The 20,102-nt window shown below is 40.5% G+C and overlaps 1 protein-coding gene across 1 annotated transcript in view; it reads left to right on the top strand.

The window, feature by feature from the left end:
• chd5 (chromodomain helicase DNA binding protein 5) overlaps window positions 1–19,185 on the top strand; it is a 38,965-nt gene extending 19,780 nt beyond the window's left edge. Inside the window, exons 16-40 of the mRNA XM_087175998.1 lie at window positions 183–320; window positions 557–678; window positions 917–1,090; window positions 1,467–1,608; window positions 1,853–1,984; window positions 2,222–2,339; window positions 2,512–2,636; window positions 2,775–3,021; window positions 3,626–3,798; window positions 4,341–4,515; window positions 6,089–6,154; window positions 6,423–6,511; window positions 7,050–7,183; window positions 9,136–9,280; window positions 10,350–10,509; window positions 10,614–10,693; window positions 10,910–11,105; window positions 11,214–11,303; window positions 11,413–11,565; window positions 12,453–12,561; window positions 12,786–12,918; window positions 13,024–13,219; window positions 14,266–14,429; window positions 15,716–15,842; window positions 16,263–19,185. Of these exons, the coding sequence (XP_087032124.1) occupies window positions 183–320; window positions 557–678; window positions 917–1,090; window positions 1,467–1,608; window positions 1,853–1,984; window positions 2,222–2,339; window positions 2,512–2,636; window positions 2,775–3,021; window positions 3,626–3,798; window positions 4,341–4,515; window positions 6,089–6,154; window positions 6,423–6,511; window positions 7,050–7,183; window positions 9,136–9,280; window positions 10,350–10,509; window positions 10,614–10,693; window positions 10,910–11,105; window positions 11,214–11,303; window positions 11,413–11,565; window positions 12,453–12,561; window positions 12,786–12,918; window positions 13,024–13,219; window positions 14,266–14,429; window positions 15,716–15,842; window positions 16,263–16,390 (3,516 nt within the window). The 3' untranslated portion in view covers window positions 16,391–19,185. The remainder of the gene's footprint in view (window positions 1–182; window positions 321–556; window positions 679–916; window positions 1,091–1,466; window positions 1,609–1,852; window positions 1,985–2,221; window positions 2,340–2,511; window positions 2,637–2,774; window positions 3,022–3,625; window positions 3,799–4,340; window positions 4,516–6,088; window positions 6,155–6,422; window positions 6,512–7,049; window positions 7,184–9,135; window positions 9,281–10,349; window positions 10,510–10,613; window positions 10,694–10,909; window positions 11,106–11,213; window positions 11,304–11,412; window positions 11,566–12,452; window positions 12,562–12,785; window positions 12,919–13,023; window positions 13,220–14,265; window positions 14,430–15,715; window positions 15,843–16,262) is intronic.
• The last annotated feature ends 917 nt before the right edge of the window (window positions 19,186–20,102 follow it).

Genomic DNA, 20,102 nt, shown 5'->3' with positions numbered 1-20,102 from the left:
AGATCCTCTTCTCAAATACTGTGTTTTATTTTGTTTGAACCTTGACATATGAGTTGGACTTGGGCTGCTAACATCCAGTGTATATGCAGTATATAAAGCAATAAATCCTTTTACTCTACCAAGTGATCCCACATCTAAATTGTACAACATTTGAAATACTCTCTTGTGTCTTCACCTTGCAGAAGGACACTCCAATCAAGTTCCATGTGCTGCTGACATCCTATGAGCTGATTACAATAGATCAAGCCATTCTGGGCTCCATTACCTGGGCCTGCCTGGTGGTGGACGAGGCCCACAGACTGAAGAACAACCAATCAAAGGTATAACAGCCTTCCTGCCATTGATAGCAGCAGTAAGTAGACTGCATTAGAGTTTAGAGTTTTATCTGGAAAGGAGCCGGAACACAGACAGACGTGAGCAGGAAATGTTTGCCCACAAACTTAATCTAAGAAATAAATATTCTGAGGGAATGTGGAAAAGTTTACAGAACATGCATCACTGCAGCTCTCTTTTTTTTATAGGCATATCCTTTTATCATATCCTGTACAAAATACAGTTTTTCAGGATTCTCAACGGGTATAAGATCTACTACAAGCTGCTGCTGACTGGGACTCCTCTTCAGAACAACCTGGAGGAGCTGTTCCACCTGCTTAACTTCCTCACCCCAGATCGCTTCAAGTAAGTCCTTCCTGTCCTCTGTGCATCATTTTTTTCTTTGTCTTTCTCCATCTTTCCAGTAGCTTTTCGCTGGTGCATCAAGTAGGTTTCTCTTTAAATATGTAGCTTGACAAATGTAGTGTTGTTTGAATTAAATAAAGATTTAAATAAGCAAGAAATTGTCTTTCCTTTACTGTAGATAAATTTCATTTATTTATTTTCTTTTCATTCTTCCTCGTGTGACCTCTGACCTGTGAAGTAACCTGGAAGGCTTCCTGGAGGAGTTTGCCGATATCTCTAAAGAGGACCAGATCAAGAAGCTCCACGACCTCCTTGGGCCGCACATGCTCAGGAGGCTGAAAGCCGATGTCTTCAAGAACATGCCTGCGAAGACGGAGCTGATCGTCAGAGTGGAGCTCAGCCCTATGCAGAAGTATGGCTCGGGATAATAGAGATATTAAAGGGATGATAGTTGCAGTAGGGTGCATCATTGGTGTGTGTGCCATCTGATAAAAACCTAGCTCCTATATACAGAATATTTTAAATTACACAGTGGGGGTTTCATTTGCTCAATTTAATTGTTTTAATTTTTTTTTTTAATTTGAACAAATAAGAAAATGTAAAAAATAAATGCTAAAATATTCGTATGGTCTGTAGAAGCTTATATCTATATACATTTCTTTTTTTTGTTTATGCCAATACTGTATATGTTTTACACAGCTGCAATACTGTGCAGTTGTCACTAACTGTGTGACTCAACTTTCCTCACTCCTCCCGACTCAATCTGATCTCTGTCCTCTGAACTTTAGGAAATATTACAAGTTTATTCTGACGCGAAACTTTGAGGCTCTGAACTCCAAAGGTGGAGGGAACCAAGTGTCCCTCCTTAACATTATGATGGACCTGAAGAAGTGCTGCAACCATCCCTACCTGTTCCCCGTGGCTGCTGTGGTAAGGCAGCAGAGTTAAATAATAATATACAGTATATCGCAATACTGAGGACAGAATATACTTAAGTAGATTAAATGTTTCTGGTGTTTCTCCAAAGAAACTGTGGCTGTGTTTTACATTATTGTAAATAGTGTTGTTGACCTCATCTGCTAGGAAACTGTGTATCCTGTCAATCAGAGTTACTGTCGAATGTATTCATATATTTCTCCGGTTGATGCCTGGAATCGTTTTTCTGTCTCCGCAGGAAGCTCCTGTATTACCCAATGGTTCTTATGATGGCAACCTACTGGTGAAGTCCTCAGGAAAACTGACACTGCTTCAGAAAATGCTGAAGAAACTCAAAGATGAAGGACACAGAGTTCTCATTTTCTCTCAGGTAATAGTCAAATAAATATTGCATCTTGGCTGGAGGTCATAGCTTTCTCTGATCAGTGGCCACAAAACACAGAAAATCCAGCCATCCATATTTTAGCCTTTCCAATGTCAGTGCCAGTTGAAGGTGATAAATCAACCGATACTCCAGATATTTTATCAAAAATCATCTGTAGTGAACATTCAGACTTTTCTTAATTTCAACAATTCCAATTAGTTTGATCTCTTTTTTTTTTTACAGATGACAAAGATGTTGGATCTGCTTGAGGATTTTTTGGAGTTTGAGGGTTATAAATACGAACGTATTGACGGAGGAATAACTGGAGGCCTAAGACAGGAGGCCATTGACCGCTTCAATGGTGAGTTTGTTAATCCACAATCTGGCTGGGTGAGTTTGTGAAAATGCATGTTTTCTTCCATCTGCCTTTCACTTGCTCTCACATATTCCCACACACACACACACACGCGCACACACACACACACACACACACACACACACACATCAACTCTCTGCTTTGGTTTTTGCCACAGCGCCGGGTGCTCAGCAATTCTGCTTCTTGCTTTCAACACGAGCTGGGGGTCTTGGCATCAATCTTGCAAGCGCAGACACTGTCATCATCTACGACTCTGACTGGAATCCTCACAATGACATTCAAGTACTGATTTCTCAAAGATTATGTGATGCACACTTGCAATTGTTTCAATGTGTGATTTAATTAGCTTTCAACCAACTCACTTTGATGCTATGTCGTCCGTGTCCTGTTCCTCCCGCTCCACATTTCCACTTTCCCCAGGCGTTTAGCAGAGCCCACCGTATAGGCCAAAATAAGAAGGTGATGATCTATCGTTTTGTGACGCGAGGCTCGGTGGAGGAGCGGATAACTCAGGTGGCGAAGAGGAAGATGATGCTGACCCATCTGGTGGTGCGGCCTGGCCTGGGCTCCAAAACCGGCTCCATGTCCAAACAAGAGCTGGACGACATCCTCAAGTTTGGCACAGAGGAGCTTTTCAAAGACGAAATGGAGGCAGCTCGAACCATGGGTACGTCCCAAATGTTCCCTCTAGCTTTGAGGATTTAACACAGAATCTGGTGTGTTGGCATCCTTTGATATTCTTGGTTGGTTTTATGATCTACACTCAATCCAGAAAAGTTCCAAGTAAGCTCCAAACTTCCACTTGATCTTCAATCTGCTACGTCATGATTAAACTTCCGAGTTGTTTGATGGTAACAAACAAATCAGACCTTAGTTGAGCCACTTAAAGGCTTTGCGATTTTTTGTGTTTCTCAATAAAAAGCTTCCATTTACCGTGTTACTTTCAAACACAGAGAGGATGCTTCCTCTTCTTCTGTTTGTGCTGCAGTTGGTGGAAGTAGCAGTGTCCTCTTATGACAAAGCACTCTCATTTTATGCAAGCCAGTGACTCACAAAGTCAAACTCGGTGTGGAGCTGCACTGAAGGGTTGAAAACAAGAGACAAAAACCAAAATGCAAGGGAATCCATATAAATGTGGGTTGGCTAGTCATTCACGTGTTCTCTTTTTTTCGGTTCGGATGCTTTTTTTTTTCTTCTTCTGTAGATCACAGCTTTGGTCGTGGGCAAAAAGGGCTCCCGTTAGAAGTTAACCAATAGCTTCTCATCCACAGGTGACAACAAAGACGGCGAGGAGGGCAACGTGATCCACTATGATGACGACGCCATCTCGAAGCTGTTGGACCGCAGCCAGGACGCCACTGAAGACACGGAGATTCAGAACATGAACGAGTACCTGAGCTCCTTCAAGGTGGCTCAGTATGTGGTGAAAGAAGAGGATGGAGAGGTGAGAAAATACCCATGATGCTCAGCTAGCGAAATCAGGACGAGGTGTAGTAGTTGTAGTTGCGCGTTGCACGGACGACTGTGTCATTGTAAATAAAATAATGCACCATTAAAAAGAATAAATAGTTATTCAAATATTAATAATAAGGTTTTTAAAAAAAAGGGTTTTCCAAATGTTTAGTGATGCAAGAAATGCTTTCAACTTGTCTGTGAGGCCTTAAAAACACACAGATAACTCAGTACTTTCAATTCAGAGCCTTATGCAGTGAAATATTGACACATGATGTGCAAGACAAAACGTAAATACTATGAAATACTACATGCAAAAACTGAAATGTTTCACTGTAGTGTGACAGAAATGCAAAGTTTGCATAGAAATGAAATATAGTACATCCATAAATTCCATAATAAAAGGATTTAGGTTATGATGCATCACCATGTTTGTTTTTTTGTCCACTCTGAAGCATAACCAGTATCTAATCTGTGTGTGTGTGTTCGTGTGTGTGTGTGTGTGTGTGTGTGTGTGTGCGTGCTCGTGTTCAGGAAGAGGTGGAGCGGGAGATCATCAAGCAGGAGGAGAACGTGGATCCAGACTACTGGGAAAAACTCCTCCGCCACCACTACGAGCAGCAGCAGGAGGATCTGGCTCGCAACCTGGGCAAAGGCAAACGCATCCGGAAGCAGGTCAACTACAACGACACGACCCAGGAGGATCAAGGTAGGCTCTGCTAACAGACACACAGTGGTTGTCTCTCAGGACTCACATGCCTGGGTTTGTTGCTCATGCCTTCCCCAAGACGAATTTCTAAAGTGTTAATCTTTAAGATAATTGTGCCTAATGATTTCTTGGCAGCATTTTGGAAGCAACAGCCATGTTATTATCGCCACTCTTCAATTTTAACCAGAATTTGACATTCTTGCCCATACATGAGCACAAACACACAAAAAGCACACAGGATGTAGAATGTAGAAAACACTTTTTGGCTTGTTAGCCACCGGTTTACACAGCTGCGCTTCTGCACAGGTGGCAGGCGAGCTAAAAGCATATTTCGCAGCAAGAAGAGACATTTTCTAAATAAACAACTCAGTGGGCTCCTGTTTGGGGGTTTATTATATGGATCTGCTTTTTTAAAAAAAATCTTCCTCAAACGATATTCCTGCAGTTTTAACAGCTGGAAGATGTATTAACAGCTCCGACAGTCAATACTAAGTGTTTTGAATTGGTATTTTGGGAGCTGTTGCCCATTATGAAAACCAATCAAGAGATTAAAGATTAACACTTTTGTTGTTCTGCTTAAGCTACATTGCTGAATTGAGCATGAAAATTACACATATTATATATTTGCAGTAGTTTCTCCATGATAAAAGAGCTCATGGATTTTAAAGTGAGATGTTACGAAGGTGTCACTCAAATCTGCAGCCGATCCGTTGCCATAATGGAAGCACATATTGCGGTGTCTAACTGACGCTGTGTCTACATATGTAAAGAACGGGCTAGAACTGCAGATACAGGAGATATGTTTCTGTATTTGGTCATGATATCATTGCACAGACCCGGTGTACCTTCCTCTCTGGTGGCTTTAGTGCACGTCAACAGCTCCTGTTGGAAACTAAACATTGTGATTTGCTTTGATATCCAGCTAATTCAATAACACAACACTTCCAGTGCTGCTGTACCTTCACATGCTTGATGCTTCATTAGTGAATTGACACGCTGACATTATCTTAATACAGAATAATTTTGGTGTATCAGCTCAGTTCAAGTAAGAATGGCACAGAAATTAATCACCATGTTTATTAAATCCTCTTAAGGCTGCAAGTCTCAACAAGAGCTATTGACCTCCATTGAATCCACCATATGGTTTGTTATACTGGCCTAAAGCTCTCTTGTCTTTTCAGTGGGCTTTGAAGCACTTTTTCCCCCCTAATAGTTCAACAGTTTCTATGTCTATTGCAGTTATATTTCCTGCAGTTGTACTTTTTCAGAGTGGCTTCAACTTCCTGATTGCCACAGTTCAACAGCAGCAGACTGTGAGAGAGTAAAGATTTCAGAGCCCATCACAGCTTGGAGTACACTCCAAGTTGAAAGTGATTGTCTGGCAGAGTAGCACCCTCTCACCTCACTTCCAGAGGACAGAAGTGGTAAAAAAAAAAAATCTGTGCATGCCCAGCTGTAGTGGTCTGTAGTAATCTGCAGTGCCATGGCGCCCTCAGGTGGCCACCAACAGAAGCGAACACAATGTACTGTTTCTCTTTGATGTGTGGCTCAGAATGGCAGGATGATCTTTCAGACAATCAGTCGGAGTACTCTGTGGGGTCCGAGGACGAGGACGAAGATTTCGAGGAGAGGCCTGAAGGTAGGCAGCAAATAAATAAAAAAAAAAAAAAAAAAAAAAAAAAAAAAAAAAAAAAAAATAGAAAAAAAAAAAAAGAAACATCAGCTTCATACAACTATTGAACTATTGTGTTGTTTTGGTTTGGCAATGCAGTACAACTCTTTTAGTGGAGACACTACATCAGACAAATGATTCTTTTAAAATTATTAAGGTGATCTGTCACTTTGCTCATGGTGAGACTCTGGGAGAAACATCCCTCTAACAGCGGGTTTGGTTTTATGTGTTGTAGGTGGGCGCAGGCAGTCTCGTCGGCAGCTGAAAAGCGAGAAAGACAAACCTCTGCCGCCCTTACTGGCACGTGTTGGGGGCAGTATTGAGGTATGTGTAGGTTGTAGGTCCTTCATAGGAAATCCCTATGCATCTTAAAATGGAGGTTTATAGTGCGTTTACAGCAACTAATCACATTTCTGGAAGCGTAGTACACTAAGGGGATAATCCTCCATTCTGTAAATTGTGCATAATAGGAGGAAATCTCGGGATAAGGGGCCGACACTGGGCATCAAAACAAACTCACAGTTTAAGCCCAATATGTCAGCAAGAATCACTGCTCTCCAGCTGATCCTGCGTTCTGGCTCACTGCTCGGTGGAACGGGGCAAGGACAGAATTAGGATCAAGAAATGCTCGCATTGTTAGGCGGCAAGCAGCATAATGTGCTGTACTGTATTACACTATGTAGTTCAATACAGCTCGGTTTATGTATGAATGAATGTCATTTTCATAAGAAATCAATATCAACAGATTGTTTCACCAGAATACAGGTGTTTCTGTGCTGTCTTTCTGCTGTTTCAATCAGTCTTCTCTTTCAGATATGTTTATGCCATTTTCTGTCTTAAGCTAATTTCTTATCTTTATAAGGTTCTGGGTTTCAACGCTCGCCAGAGGAAAGCCTTCCTCAATGCCATCATGCGCTGGGGCATGCCTCCCCAGGACGCTTTCAACTCTCATTGGCTGGTCAGGGACCTGAGAGGGAAGAGTGAGCGTGAGTTCAGGTAACTCCCCTGCGTGTTTTTATATATGTATGTAAATTGTTTTTTGGGTTTTTTTTTGTGTGGTATGCCAAGTTTTATTTGATTTAACTATAATTCCCTTTTCACACAGTGCATCTTTGTCAAGGGCTGCCCGCCAATAAGTTAAGAGGCAGTTCTGGGTTTTATCAACTTCTCACATTTAATTGGTTAGCCCAGAGCAAAGCTCCACAACTTTCTTATCAGCTTTGCAAAAGTTGGCCTTGCCAGTGTCAGGGTTACCTCACTTTGTAACGCACCAGAGTCAAACAGAAATAAACATCTAGGATGCAAGTAGCCCTGAGTGGTGTTTCTATAACAAAGCACTCAGCTACGACCACTACCCCCAAAATTACTGCAGCTACGGCTCCTGTGATTACTATTAGCTCTCAAACTACAAATACAACTATACTTACACTACCACTGGTGCTGCGACCTCTACTGACACTACCAGTGCAACTGCTATTACTGAACAAACAGAATGCCTCACAGCTTTCGGCTATAAGCCATCATCAGCGTAAACAATAGTAGTGGATGTGACTATTTATATGCTATTAAAGAGATGCCTAATTAAATATCTCTGTAGTAGCTAGTTCTTGACGTTGGTATTTGTTCTCAAACTTTTTAGTTGAGCTGTTCGTCATCGTGCGATGCTGTTGTTATGGCCACACCTCCCTCCTTGGGTTTGTCACTTCTGGGCGATTCTTTCACAGATGTATCTCATTAAGAAGTCATGGAGTTTAAACTTCACCTATCTATATAAATTGTCTCATCCACCACTGTGACGTACGCTGATGATGGCTTATAGCCGACATGCGTCCGTCCTTTGCCCCCACATTAATCAAGATCACCATTTATCTGTGAGTGACGGCATTCTGTTTGGGTAGCAACGACCGTGCACCCGATACATTGCCGGAGTATTTGGACTTGTGCGCGCTGCTAATGTCTACTACAACTGCTATTGTGTTATTGCTCTTGCTACTACTTCTAAACCTGCAATCACTGTTGCCATAGGTCTCTAAATTGTTCCGTATTCTCCACATTTTATTTGTTCTGGTTTAGGTCCAACATATTTTCTGTAAGTTTTATTTCCCAACATGAAAGTCAATGATATTTCAAAGCCTTCTCCACACTGCCAGGAATATAATACTAGCAGAGAAATATTAAATCCCATATAAATTCATGATCTTGTTGGGTCAAAAGCAATCCAATTTAAATATATATTGAGCCGAAAAATACTGGAATCGGCTTCTAAAATACCAACAATTTGTAACTTTTTGACTGTGGAATTTAAACTCCTCTGTTTACTGAAACTCCCAAATTGGATGACCACTGCTCAGTTACTGCAACTGGGACAAACAGGGTATAAAGCATACACATCCAAAGGGACTTTCACAGGTGCTGGATCAAAAAAAAAAAAAGAAGAAAAATCAAACTTCAGGCAAGAGTCAGAAATAGGATCTGCACAATGTTGCTTATGGCTCACAGTAATTTTGATAAAGCACCATTTCAATCTACAGGGATCTACCTCAGGCACTGTCAAACCACCATCACAAAGCAGAACAGGCATTATATAGACACAAACACATTCATCACAAAGGTGATTCTGATCTACATGGTTGAGAATCAAACTGCCCTCAGGCTGAACCAATCAGATTTAGTAAGTTACTGTATGGAAAAATACGAAGAGAGATAGAGAAACTATTATATAGAAAAATTCCTCTACTTTTACAGCTAATGCTATTTGTACAACCATCGCTATTAGTCCTCATTCTACTATCCTGATGATAATTACTTCTACTAGTGCTGCTGCTGCTTTTACTGCTTCTCTGCCGAGCTGTTAAAAGCGGTTCAAACATGGTGTTAGAGCTGGTAACCTCAGAGGAATCTCTCCGGTCGCATGTACCGTAAAGTGTCTTTTTTTTTCCGTTCATCAGGGCCTATGTGTCTCTGTTCATGAGACATCTATGTGAGCCGGGAGCAGACGGAGCAGAGACCTTCGCTGATGGAGTCCCACGTGAGGGACTGTCTCGTCAGCATGTTCTCACCAGAATCGGGGTCATGTCCCTTGTCAGGAAAAAGGTACTAGTTGTTCAACCAAGGCTTCTTCAACACAGACTACTGAGTTTTCTGCTGTAGCACTGCGAGATTAGAGAAAGTAGGTCAAACTGTTCAGGAATAGGCAGATGTAGACAAGAGTACCTTTTGGGTGCAAACTCTTTTAGACATACAAAATACAAAAGTTTTGTAGGCTTTGTTTGCCATGTATACACCAGGGTAAAGGGGCTAAATGATGAAACCTCCCTGTCAATCCTTAAGCAATGTAGGCGTGACTTTGTTTTATTAATGTATGTAAAACATAGAGAACTATGTGTTGCAGAGTTACTAGTGTTCTTTTAGAATAAGTAGGAAATATCAGGTTATCTTTATCTAACATTATTTGGTCATTTCGTCTGACACTATTGGACTAATGTTTTGTAATTGAAGTTATATTATAAATAAAATCTTTACATCATTGTTAAACACCATTTTGATCAAAACTCAGATGTGTTTACCATGTTCGATATACCTTAACTCAACCCAATTTTGTATTCTTTTTTTTAAATATTTTTTACCAATTTGGTAATACTTGCCTGCCAATCATTTTTTGTTCAATTAATCAATTGTTTAGTCATGAAATGTTTAAAAATAGAAGGAAAATGCTGAATAGCCAAAGGTAATGTCTCCAAATGTTCACATGAGTCCAAAAACTCAAAATATTCAGATTACAGTGGCATATTCCATAGAAAAGCAGCATCCTCTCATTTGATTGGCTGGAATTAGAGAATGTTTGACATTTTTTCTTTATTTTAGCCAGAAAAATGACAGAAACAATTAATCAATTATGAAAGATAGTTGCCAAAGATTTCTCTGGCAATTGACTAATCGATCAATCAAGTGACGGTTTCAGCCTCACTAAATTTACATAAAAATGACGCAAAGGTTGAATTTAAGAAGGATAACTTCAGAATACGGACAATTTAGAATTAAACTGCTGATTCAGCACACCACATTCGTAGATCTCTTCCGTAATCCCTTTTTTGAGTCAAGGAGGTCATCCCATGGACGTGTAGATTTTCATTGTATTACAGTTGAACCAATCTCTCTGTAGGTGCAAGAGTTTGAGCATGTAAATGGGAAGCTGAGCTCTCCAGATCTGATTCCCATCGGAATGGAGCTGAAGAAACTGACCGAGAGTGTATCCTCCGATCCCAACACCCCTGTGCCAGCCAGCCCTGTCGCCACGCAGCCCGGCACCCCTGTCCCACCAGGTCAGAACAAAGCGTCTGCATTAATCGTGTTTTGTTTATCTCCAACTCTAAAGTTTGTGCTCAGAAAAAAAGAGAGTTTGTTGTTGTTGTTTTCTGGACTGTAGAGAAGACTGAGTCTCTCTTGGGTACCGCTGAGGACAAGGAGACCACAGACCAAGATAGCAAGAAACTGTCAGAGCACGAAGTGAGTCCTGTTGTTTTTTTCTTCCGCTACCCATCACTTTCATTCTGTTCTCCTTTATTGTCTTGTCTGTCTTCTCATGGTTCATTACACTTTAACCGTACTTCGTCTTATCATCCTCAGAAGATGCGATTGTCAAACTTTTAACTTGTCTCCTTGCCCTTTACCAACTTTCCTCGTTCTCCACCCGCTTGCCCTGTCTGTTTTTTCCCTCGGCAGAATTCCAGTGCAGAGCCAGCATCTGCACCTGAGAAGGCAGCTGACAGTGAGGAGAGCAAGGCCAGCTCAGAGGAGAAAACAGGAGATGAGAGGGACAGAACTGAGTCACCCTCCACAAAGACAGAGTCATCTGGCAACACAAAAGAGTCCGCTATGAAACAGACAGAGCTGTCATCCAGTCAAACCTCACCTAAAAGTGAGTGGTGCATGAGCTGTGTGCTGCAAAATTGATTCTGCTGTGAGGTTGTACTTTGTTTAAGTTAATCTTTCTTTTTTTTTTTTTTTTTGCCTGTGCTATCCTCAGTGGAGCCCTGCAGAGAAACAGAGAAGTCCTCAGACAAAGGAGATACTGATTCTCCTCTGGCAAAAACTGAAGACAAGGAAAATAAGCCAGGTAGAAATGCTGCAATCAGTGTGCTCTTTTCTCTAAAAGCAAAGCAGTCTGTAGTGATAGTCCATTATACAGATACGTCTTTTAAGAAATCCTTCTGTCATTCATATAGCTGTTGCAGATGACATGAAGAGTGAATACGCATTAGAGGGTCGATTAAATGGAGACAAAGACACTTTGGATGAGATGGACGAGAGCAGGAGGGAGGACAAAAATGGATTCAAAGCCAAGTTCATGTTTAATATTGCTGATGGAGGTTTCACAGGTGAGAATACATCTGACTTTGTTTTGATCCTAAATGACTGAAGAACAAAGAAGTGGGGGAGGGAGGGAGGAATGTGACACAGCTGTTGAAAGTATTAATTATGTTCCAAAATGATCTTTAGAAAATAGCTTCTTTGAAAAATAGTTTCATAGTTTTTAACATGCAACCCACCTCTGATTGCACATTACATGAACCCAGCTGTCAGACACTAGATGACTGCAGCACAGTGTCTGGTCTTATTTAGTCTTAAAGCTGCTTTTATGACAAAACTTTTTAACCTATCAGAACAGACTTGAATCGAGCGCATTGTGTTTGTCAGCACGACACGTTTGTCATTGTCATTTGAAACGGCTCTGACTCATTTCCATAATAGCGCAATGTAATATTGTGCAGCTCAGTTTTAATTGGTGAAGTCTTTTTCCTAAGATGAAGAGCAGAGAGACGAGACAGGTGCTATCTGGTGTGTTTGTGTTATCTGGAGACAAATGAGCAGAAAGTGAATAAAGGAACAACGGGCGGGAAAATAACTGTGACAGCACTTCAGCTGATTTTAAATTTTTATTTTCTCACAGCTGGAAACCATGCATTTCAATAAAACTATTTTGATTTCATGAGTTCACAAAGTCACTCCATAATTTAATATCAGTGGAAAAATGTGTCATTGATAACTTACCTCCACCAGACTTTGTTTAATAACTCCTACATTTCTGCTCCAGGGTCTTACAGGGTTGTTTATCTAAGGTGCCATAAAGAAGCAGCTTTGTTTCGTCATAAATCTCGATTGTGCTGTTAATGTGCTCTTACTTCTCTTAATATGCCTGAATATAACTTTGCATTTCTTGTAAAAAAAAAAAAAAAACTGTCTGTCTTTATATCAATGCCGTCAGAGCTGCACACCCTGTGGCAAACTGAGGAGCGAGCGGCGCTGTCTTCTGGAAAGATGCATGACATCTGGCACCGTCGCCATGACTACTGGCTGTTGGCTGGCATCGTAACGTATCCTTTACCAGCTGTAGGAGCGAGAAGCTCAGCATCTGGCGAAATAATGTAATTACTTATGACTGGGGGTGGGGGGGTGGGGGGGGGCAGTGGTTCAGAGGCTGATATTTACAAAATGTGAGGAGCAATATAAAACTAAAGCTATCTCGCTGTTGTATTTGAAGAATTTTATGAGGTGCTGTGCTTCAGTTTGCTTTTTCTTGACCGGGAATCTGTCTCAGACATGGCTATGCTCGCTGGCAGGACATTCAGAACGACCCACGCTATGCTATTCTGAACGAGCCCTTTAAGACTGAGATGCATAAGGGCAACTACCTAGAGATGAAGAACAAGTTCCTCGCTCGCCGCTTTAAGGCAATGCTTGAGTCTTTGTGATAAAAACAAACTGCAAACTGAAACTAACTGTCTATCACGTCTGTGTTTCATCCTCTCCTTTTCTTTCCCCACCTCGCGCTGTAGTTGTTGGAGCAGGCTCTGGTGATTGAGGAGCAGCTGAGACGGGCAGCTTACCTGAATATGACCCAGGACCCCAGTCACCCGGCCATGGCTCTCAACACGCGTTTTGCTGAGGTGGAATGTCTGGCGGAGTCCCACCAGCACCTGTCCAAAGAGTCTCTGGCTGGGAACAAGCCTGCCAACGCCGTGCTGCACAAAGGTCTCAGAAATAGCAACAGTTCACCAGTGTCTCATCTGCCAAACGTTGCAGGAAAATGAACCGGCACAAATAACTTTTACAGGACAAAAGTGATGATAAAAATTTTCACAAGATGTTTTGTTCAACCCACCGGTCGTCTGTGCTGTGAATGAAACATTCATTAAAGAGGCAAATGCAAATTCTGAATATAAATCTCCTGAAATCCCCCTAGAATCGTCAATATTTTACTATTAATGTATTCAGAAAACATATTTTATTTAATACTTAGTCATAGTTTTGTTGTTTATGCTGAGTTTATGCTGCTCCATTGGAATAAATTGATGTTTTAACCAGTGAAAAATCAACGTAGCAAGTCACTTTTTGGAGCTGACCTGTTTCTAATGCAAATCAACTTGTTTATTTTCTATCATCATGCTTTTTTTTTTTTTATCCTAAGGCAAATTGACCAGCCGCACTCTTTCTAACACTCTGTTGTTAATTCCTTTAAACAATGTAGTTTCAGTTGGAAACAGGTTTATCCGTCCATCCAGACAATAATTAATCACAAAATGAAGCGCAGACAGATGCTTCCCCACCACTGCTGTGTGTAGAGCTTCTAACAGGCAGCCATTAAAGATCCTATTTGACACAGTGGCGTCATTTTATGTTCATTTGACTCACCGTCAAAACATGTTTACAGCTTTTAGTAGGATGAAAGTTTGGGAGGAAGCCAAGACCAAAGACCGTATCAAACTGAGGTGTTAAAATGTTATCGTTTCAAAATGTTGCTGCCCGTGACCCTTATTGATTTATCCGCCAGTGAAGAATTTTATGGCATTTAGTTCTTGGCAGTTGTTAATTTCAGGCCCAAGCTCCCACAATTAATTTGCTTTTCTAATGATTTGAGATTACTTTTAAACCGGATCTTTCAGAACGTTTCCCTGCATTTTGTCTCACTCATCTTTTTCTCATTAATTCGTACCACCGGTGTAGGCATCAAATGACTGTTAACATAAGTGTTAAGTGTGTGTGTGTGTGTGTGTGTGTGTGTTCTTGTGGACTTGCAGTGCTGAACCAGCTGGAGGAACTTCTGAGTGACATGAAAGCAGATGTGACACGACTGCCCAACATGTTGTCCAGGATCCCACCGGTATCGGCCCGCCTGCAGATGTCTGAGAGGAGCATCCTGAGCCGCCTCACCAGCAGAGGCAGCGAACCGCCACCGCAGCAGGTGAGGTGACTTTGGAAAACTCAAACTCAAGAACAGACAATTCTTCTGTGTTATTTCCTCATAGACAAGAGTCAACTCATCTGGACTTGTTGTCAGACATCATTTTAGCACTGTAAGAAAGAGATTTTTTTCGTCTTTCACATCTTTTTGTTTCACAATAATCAGTGTTCAATAATTAGCAATAGTACGCTGAGTATCTACATATTTCCCGTCCCTTCCGTCCACCCTCATGCACCCAGGTAAACAATACAAAACACAAGAAACGAGAAGAAAAACAAATTATACGTTTGTATGCATATATACACATACACATACACACATATACATACAGTATATGTACACACACACACTCATACACACTTACACATACAGATACAAAAACAAAACAGTGACTAAAAAACAGTGCTAACAGAAATTTCATATGTCCTTAATTTATGATTTACCTACTGTTATCTCAGTGCCAGAAATTGTCCAAGTTCATTATTGGTCACCTCTACAAAAGTTTCCAAAGCGAGAAAATAACAGGAACCATAGGTCTTGAAATGTAGTACCGCAGTTATGTTTTTCTAAAGTTAATCTCTCTAAAAGTAAGAATTCAGCTATTTGGTCCAGCAACATCTTATTGGAGATTTATTAGACTCTTTCATTAATGTTTTGGACTTTGCTGGTGATTACTATGCAGTGGAGGCTCATTAGGCTCATAAGGGTGAGGAAACAAGGCTCACTAAAATGTGTGACAGGACTTTGTGAAATGAAAAGGCTATGGCCTAAAAACTGTGAATATTTCTATACTCATGACTCCGCAACCACATTATTCCTTCAAAAACCTGTGGAGACTCGCTCTCTCCCATGGAAGAGTTTCCCCAGGTGTAATGTGAAAAAAGCAGTTGTTTACTTTCACCACTCAGCTCCACGCTTCAGTCCCAAAGGATTTAACTGAGGCTGTATTGTCTCATTACTTTTATCTCTACTGCACCTGTTCTCCACAATTGAATGTGTGTTTTTTTTGGTTGCTATGCCAACTCTTGTCGTAACCAGGGAAACAGTAGGCAATCTGACTTGCTTTCCTTTGTTTTTTTTGTTTTTTTTGTTTTTTTTACATACTTGTGTTCCCACTGTTGGAAGAAAACTAGTCAGACCTGCTGAATATTTAGAAGCATCATCATCTGCTGGACACCTATCGTGTCACCGTAATAGGTTTATCTTTTTGTTTTATTATTCTATAAACGAGTCCCGTGAAGTTGTAGTGTGCAGCAGGGTAACGGATCTTCATGTGTGTTCCTCAGCCTTTTAGCCAGGGTGGGTTTGGCTGCTCCCAGATGTACAGCAGCAGCTTTGGTGGAGGATTCAGAGGACCAGGGGGACAGCCCATGGTCAACTACAGTCAGATGCCTCTGGGACCGTACGTCAGCGGTAAGGATCAACATTTACAGTAAAGCATGACATGAAATAGGTGGGGGAGAGAGGTTGGGGGGTTGCTCATGCCACTTAAATTCTGGTATTTGTTAACTGTAATTTGGTCATTTGAACGAGGCCTTATTGGCAAACACACAATGAATATTCTATAAGAAAGTCTTGATTTTTGCTGCTGCCAGTAATCCTTTTGACGCACTAGATATAAAATATTTTTCATATGATTAGGAGGATCTTTCCACAAATTGCACACAATTATTAAATTTGAATTTGAGTTTTGAATTTTAATAAGATGCTGAAGTTACTCGTTCTGTTTGTAAGTCATTGAATCAAAACATTTTACATCTCACATTTCTATGCTAAGAACGGTTAAACACAGACTTTGTGAACTCCTAAATATTCAATCTCTTTCCTCTCTAGTGTCCTCTAACGGTCCCCCACCCCCCACAAGCCATCTGGACAAGAAGTCACTTGACTCCTTGAGAGACGTGGCTACGCCTGACCTCAAGTCAGGCAAACCTAGTGATGTCATCTGCATTGAGGACTAGATGAGCTCTGTAACACTGACCTGAGGTCAGAAACTCCCAGGGATGGAATCTGTATGGATGACAGCCGCCCATCTCTTGCGCCACATCGTCCTCTTTCTCCTGCTCCTTCCTGACTTTAAAATCTACAAAATCAAGCTGTCTGCTGTCTACGGTTAAGGCGATGTAACTTTTTTGATTAATGCAGATGTATCTATCTTAACAATTGCACTTTTATCTTTTGAGGATCATAGATTAGGAGGGAAAAAGGAGCAGCTTTCCTGACAGAGGAATTTTTTTCAGCCCTTCACTGCAAGGCAAAACTCAAGCAAGTTGGCAGTACTGAGTTTCTGATGCTCTTGTTTGGGGCTCATTCTAATCTTGGAATGTGTGTTTTATTCGTGCCAGCCTCGACCGTTTCATTCTGCGCGCACTCTGCTGCTTTTAACCATCTTCCCAATCATTGTACACTGTGACTGTGCCCCACTGGAGCTTTTTTCTCTGTGAAGAGGAAGTGGAGTCAAGGATGTCTTCAGTCATGGTTTGATAGGGAGATAGTTTTTTTTTTGTTTGTTTTTTTTGAGGGCCAATATTGTTACTTTAAATGAATAAGTGTTTTTTTTGTTCATGTAGTAACCAGTGGATGAAGTATTGATTTGAAAGCATCAAAAACTATTCTCATGTATGCAGTAGCTGGACACAGTCTGTCTGAATCCTCTAAAGACTGCCACCCACTGGTAATTTGGAGAAAGTCATTTCTGCCAAACCTGCAGATACACTTGACTGCAGTACCTGTTAGGGTTGGCCTCTTGTACTGTATATACTCAGAGACTGCTGTTTATTTTACCTCACATAGGTCTAATCATAGTGAAATATGTATACATACATGGATGAAATCAGAAGCCTGGCTTGGTATCATATATGAAGATCGGGCAGAGCAGAAGAAACTGTGGCTGAGGCAAAAATGATTTTTAACACATTTCAGAGAAGACTGAGTATTTCTGTGTATGGTACAATACTTGTGATTCTTTCTATATTTGAATGTTAGTAGTGGCTGTAGAGCTTAACCCTGGGGCCATGACCAGTGGGACTGCACTATAAACAGGAACTCATCTGGTCTACATCCACATAGAGGGCTTTAATGTTCAGGCCTAACTGAGAACACAGTCCTGAGTGGAGAGTGGCTTTTTTTCCTCTTACATCCCAGGGACTTTCCCAGTTCCCTTTCATTGTTAGAACTGAATAAGAAACATAAAGTCCTTATGGCGCAATGTCACCTTAAGTCTTGTATTTGTCTCAAAATGAGCTTTTGTTTGCTTCTCTTTACGTTAAGGTAAAAATTAGATGTATTTGGTGCCATTAAAGAAGATGATCCAGTATGATTTGTTCTTTGATGCAGTGTATTTCCTCCACAGAGGTGAAGACTGTAATTGGTAGTGTCACAGTCTGAACCTACATTTGAAGGAATATTCTCTGTGTATCAGCTTTTTAAGGACCAATGTTGCACAACATTACTCGTAGATGATGTCTTCACTTCCGGCTTCCTCAGTTCTGTTTTGGTTCTTTCAGAAGTGTCTGTCGTCGCCTATCACTTTACCTGGTGTGAAGGCACTTTAGCATGGTACAGCTACATATCCATTCCATCTACTATTATAATGTGCTGAAGTGACAGTCCACTACGTAAAACAATCTTTTATAAATTCAAGCTTACTATATTTCCTTTTTCTATGAAGGCATTGTTTGAATGTTTGGACTCGAAGTGCAAATTCTTATTGACACATGTCTCTTTTTCTTTCTTTTTCCAAAGACCAGTGGCATTACCTGTTTGTATTATTATTGCCATTGCCACAGCACTTATTTAACATTGTTGAGATGATGATTGTGATTGGACTAACCTAAACTGAAGAGGTAGTGTTGTATAGAGTTGGTGAGCGTATTTTCTTACTCTCCTTTTTGCCAGTTCAAATGATTGTCCTGAGGTGCTCCCATCTGACCCCTTTTCACTTACTTAGAGTGTGTGACTGCAACCTCCTCGCCAATTCTCAGATATGCTTTAAGTAAGAAAACTGAGTTGCAAAACATTACCCGACTCGTTTTGAAAGCACCATGAGATGAACCTTGAAGTACGTCATATTGTTTTTTTGCGCTTTGTTAGTGTTAATCAGTGCTGTTCTGTTCACTGTGTTTCTGTTCATTTCATCAATTACTTGACCATGACATGTATTAGGTTGCTTGACAGATAGAACCTCAGAAACATGTAAATACTTGAAAGATTTTTCAGAGATAAGTCCATCTCCTATAGATTTATGTATCAAAGTGAAAAAAGATGAATGTCTGCTGGGTGGTGTTGCCATAGAACTGCAGTGTGCACCACATGTGCTCATCAATCAAAATCATGTCTTTTCCCTCTGGAGCGATGACCATGAGATGACATCGAAAACATACTGCAATCAAATGCAATCAAACTGAAGTCAGTATGAATGTAACGTCTGTTAGAAAAAAAGGCTTCAGTCTAATATTATAAATATGTTAACAATGTATGTACATGCTTATTAACATGGCTTCAAAAGCTACCAAAAGACCCTGATAAAAGGCACCTTTGTTGCAGTGAATGCACAGCATGTGAAGCGTTTGATATGACGGTTCACTTTGGGGAGACGGTAGTGTATCTAGCATTTACAGACAATGAGCTCCAAGCAGTGTTATGGTTCTGATATTTGTGCTGTATAGCAATTGAATGAAAAAGTGAATTGTCATCTTTTTATTTGTATTCTGTGTATTTGTTCAATGTGTTTTAATAAATCTTCTGGACAACAGTATGATTGTGTGATTTTGTGTTTCCTTTGCAGTCAGTCTGCAGATGAATGAGGACGTGCATGTGAACAACTGAGCTTTGTTTCTTGACTTGACCTCACACGTTAGCTCAGGTTCATTGTGCAGCGTCTTCTACTGCTGCATGCCACAAGCTGCCTGAGCCCGCAGAACTGTAAATGTGATTAGAGGCAGAAATAGAAGCACTGGTGTAGTAAGAAAGGTCAAAAATAGCAGACGGACACCATTCATTTGCAGAGCCACAGAACAGTCTAAAGACTAAAAATATGAATATAAAACATCAGTGGTGGACTGTAATTTAAGTACATTCAGCTAAGTACTGCAGTTCAGTACACTTTTACACTTTCTGCTACTTTATGCTTATACTCTACTACATTCCAGATTTATTTGACAGTTGTAGTTGCTAGATACTTAGCAGATTAAGATTTTATACACAAAAATATAAAACATAATTTTTATACAATAATTTGAAACATAATTAATTTTTAAGTTAAATCATAGGTATTCAAATAACTAAGTTAGTTGTTAGTTAGTGTTAACTATCAAATTATGAAATAATTAATTTTGCAAATGTATGGCCCAAAGTAATAAACCAAACCCACTGTAAAACAGTAGATAAATTGTGGGTGAATGAATGAACCCTGATGCGATCTTATTGTGCTCATGTGCATCCTCTAAATGAAATTTTAGATATAATAATAACAATAATAATAATAATAATAATAATAATAATAATAATCTCAGCCATTAATAAGAAAATTGTGCAAATGACTCAAGTACAGTGAGTGCACACACACCTGCAGTCCTACACAGGAAGTGCTGTGAGACTGCATCGGCCCTAATACCATTTGTCCAACCCACTTTTTCTGACTATCTCCCCTGATTGGAGCAAATTCCACCCCCT

Source organism: Seriola lalandi, unplaced genomic scaffold (genome assembly GCF_002814215.2).
Source record: "Seriola lalandi dorsalis isolate HSWRI2012SDOR001 ecotype SW California unplaced genomic scaffold, Sedor1 jcf7180002054520, whole genome shotgun sequence".
In the NCBI taxonomy this organism is placed as follows: domain Eukaryota; kingdom Metazoa; phylum Chordata; class Actinopteri; order Carangiformes; family Carangidae; genus Seriola; species Seriola lalandi.
The sequence above is the reverse complement of the archived record's forward strand: the minus strand, read 5'-3'. Positions and strand labels throughout refer to the sequence as shown.